Source organism: Hydra vulgaris, chromosome 08 (assembly GCF_038396675.1).
Source record: "Hydra vulgaris chromosome 08, alternate assembly HydraT2T_AEP".
Taxonomy (NCBI): Eukaryota; Metazoa; Cnidaria; class Hydrozoa; order Anthoathecata; family Hydridae; genus Hydra; species Hydra vulgaris.
In genome coordinates, this window is record NC_088927.1 from 64,515,525 (window position 1) to 64,518,889 (window position 3,365).

The 3,365-nt window shown below is 25.5% G+C and overlaps 1 protein-coding gene across 1 annotated transcript; it reads right to left on the reverse strand.

Annotated features, from left to right (window-relative positions):
* Positions 1-855: 855 nt before the first annotated feature.
* LOC136084062 (uncharacterized) lies at positions 856-3,239 on the reverse strand. The gene is made up of 2 exons (XM_065804163.1): positions 3,133-3,239; positions 856-3,047 (listed from the first exon to the last, which is right to left on the reverse strand). The coding sequence occupies exons 1-2, from the start codon at positions 3,237-3,239 to the stop codon at positions 911-913; spliced, it is 2,244 nt and encodes a 747-aa protein (XP_065660235.1). The 3' UTR covers positions 856-910.
* Between the last annotated feature and the right edge of the window lie 126 nt (positions 3,240-3,365).

Genomic DNA, 3,365 nt, shown 5'->3' on the forward strand with positions numbered 1-3,365 from the left:
TTAACATCTTTTGCGAAAAGTAAAAAAATGTTGTAAAGAAACGCAATATTTTGTTGAATATATATATATTTTTTGTTGAACTTTACTCAATTATTAGAAGTAATATATTTTTTTATATCATGAATAAAAATTCATTTTTGATAACAATAATAAATCTTAATATAATATAATAATCCTAGTATAATATAATATTAATAATGTTATTTAATAATAAATTATTTACATATGTATATATGATATATAGTATTAAATAATGCTATATTACATATGTATATATGATATGATATATATATATATATATATATATATGATAATATATATGATAATATGTATATATGATAAATAATGCTATATTACATATGTATATATGATATATAGTATTAAATAATGCTATATTATATAGCATTATTTAATACTATTTAATTACTATGATATATAGTATTAAATTACATATTTAATTACTATGATATATAGTATTAAATAATGCTATATTATATAGCATTATTTAACACATACAAATATTATATGTGTAGTTATAACTACAAATATCATATATGTAGTTATAACTATTTAATATGTAGTGTTACAACTATTTAATATGTAGTAAATATATATATATATATGTAGTTATAATTATTTATGCACATAATCGTTATGTAGTGCATAACCATTGAATGTACAGTTAAGTACACAATCATTGAGCCATAATTTTGCAGTATGCATACCATATTTTGCATAATAACGTTGTTATATATATAAATATATATATATAACAACGTTATAAACTCATTTTTTATAATATTTAAGTTCTTTTATAATAAAATAATAATAACATTAGATGTTGTCATTAAGAATAATTGTATTATTTATATAACTGTTTTTAATACTAATTTGAAAAACTTTGATATTATTAAATCAAAATTATATCTAGTGGTATAATACTATTTCTAGATATATTTTCAGTGTTAAAAATTTGAAAATATTGAAGTGTGTCTAAATAAAACACATTTGCATTAACTGTGATTTTATAAGCAGGAATTTTGTGTTTGTTTTCCAAACAATGTTTCCAGCATTTTTCTAAGTACTCTGACTGTTGTTGCATTGAGGAGGAACGAAAATGGGTAAATATTTTTTTCGAATTATTGGGGTAGTTTATATCAAAGAATACTACTCCATCTTCAACTTCTTTCCACCATACATTAATGTCTTCTACTAAATAGTCAGCTGATTTTTCTAAAAGTTTTTGATATTCATTGCTATTCTTTTCAATCCAAGTAAATGATATTTTTGTGTCATTAAATAGACTATGTAATGGTTGGTAGAATTTATGAAGTATTGAAACGCCATCACATAACTTTTTTCCTTCATTTAAATATTTTTTTGCTTGGTTGCGGATTATTGCATTAAAAATAACATTATCTGAATGATGATTAGAAGATGTTTTTGTTGACAGTTTCAAATTTTGAAACATTGCTTCTTCTTTTTCCACATTAGACGTACGACCTGCAAACAATCTATACTGTAGTGGAGCATGGGATGTGATTGAGTGATAGTATGCACCAAAGAATTTTCGCTTGCTATTTTTTAAATTTGCTTCTAAATGTTCTTTTATAATTATTGCATGTACAAATGTGGTATTTATTAAACGAAGAATACTGTGTGTTGATCTAGATTCTTCTGGCATATAAAGGATGTTTTGTATTTCGCACAGAGTTAGTAAAAATTTAAAAACAAAGTGATCAACCTTGTAATGTTCTAGGAACCAGTTATTAACTATTAATAAACTTTTTCGATAGTTGGCAGCATTTTTTGCTTCAATACCATTGAAAGAGCTTTTAATTATATTTTCTACAATTTTTTTATCTTTTTTTTCTACTAAATATGGCAATTCATCAAATATATTTTTAATATGGTTTGAAATATCATGCATTGGTTCATTATTTAAAATTTCATAGTGTAAAAGATTTAGTTGCGTTAAAGAAAAACCTGGTTTTTTAAAAAGAAGGGCAGGCAATCCTTGCACTCCATGCATTTCATTTGCCAATAGCTCCTTTAATTTTTTGACAGATGTATTTAATGGAAATTGAATATTTCTTTCATAAAGCTCTTGTTCAATCTGATCTTTTTTTAGAAATGAATATAATTTGGTTTTTCCTTGGTTTACTGCCAGCTGTGAGGTGTTACTTGCATTTATATGGTCTATACGATTTTGTAAGGAAGTGTATGGGAAGCTTAGTGATATAGATATATTATTAGAAAGATCTGCATGCATGTTGCATGCCCAACAAAAATAATTACCACCCTTCTGATGACCAGCTTCCAGTTGTGCTGCTGGATTGTCACCTTTGAATATTCGTGCAACATCTAAAATAGGTGTTCCCTTGAATTCTAAGGGATTGCTCAATTGCAAAATGTCATTAATCCTGTCATCGCTATACAAAAGTTGCTGGTCATTGGAAGGACATCTACCAAGTATGTATAAATAAGGCTTTTCGACCTCTGATTGAACATTTATGTCCTCTCCATACTTTTGTTTATATTCAAAGCTACTTAAAAATATGGCTGTATCATACATTACGCTAACAGTAACAAGAAAGTGAGTGTGATTAGATATACTGGAGCAATCATGCCAAAACATTAAATTCCTTGTTCTTTCATAAGTTTTAAGTATATTTATCAGCTCTTTTTTAGTTAAGGTGTCATATTCATCTTTATATTCCTTAATATTATCAAGAGCATCAACAATTTGCCTTTGAGAAAGTGCTTCTAGTTCATTATCGTTTCGAACTTTCATAAAAATCTCATGGTCTTTGAACATATTTAGTCTTATATCTTTCAAGGAAATTTTTCTGCCTTCAATATGAACCTCTTTTTTTGTAATTGTTTGATTTTCAGATGATATAAATATTTTTTCATATCTTTGGGGTACAATCTTTTCCCATGAATTATATGTTCCATCGTCTATTTTTTTTTTGAGTTGCTGCTTTATTTTTTTATTAGTTGGCTCGCATGGCAAAGATATATCTCTGATGTATGGCATGTTTAACCTATAAATGAGTTTAAACATGAATGATTAATAAAATTTGAAAAGTTTAACTTATTAATGATAAGTAAAGGAAAGGTAATAAATACCTCCGTTTTTTTCTTCTATACTGTATATTATTAATATTAGTGCCATCAAAGTATGTATTATCTGACATTTTTCTTTTTAGATTTAGTCTTTTTAGATCGCAGTTCATAGATTCTAAAAGTCTTTTCAGTACTTGGCCTCCGTTTGCGGGTGTAATACCTAAAAATTATTTTGTTTAAAATTCTTGTTTTTTATTGGTACTTATTACTGTTAAAATGGTAAAACTAATTTATTA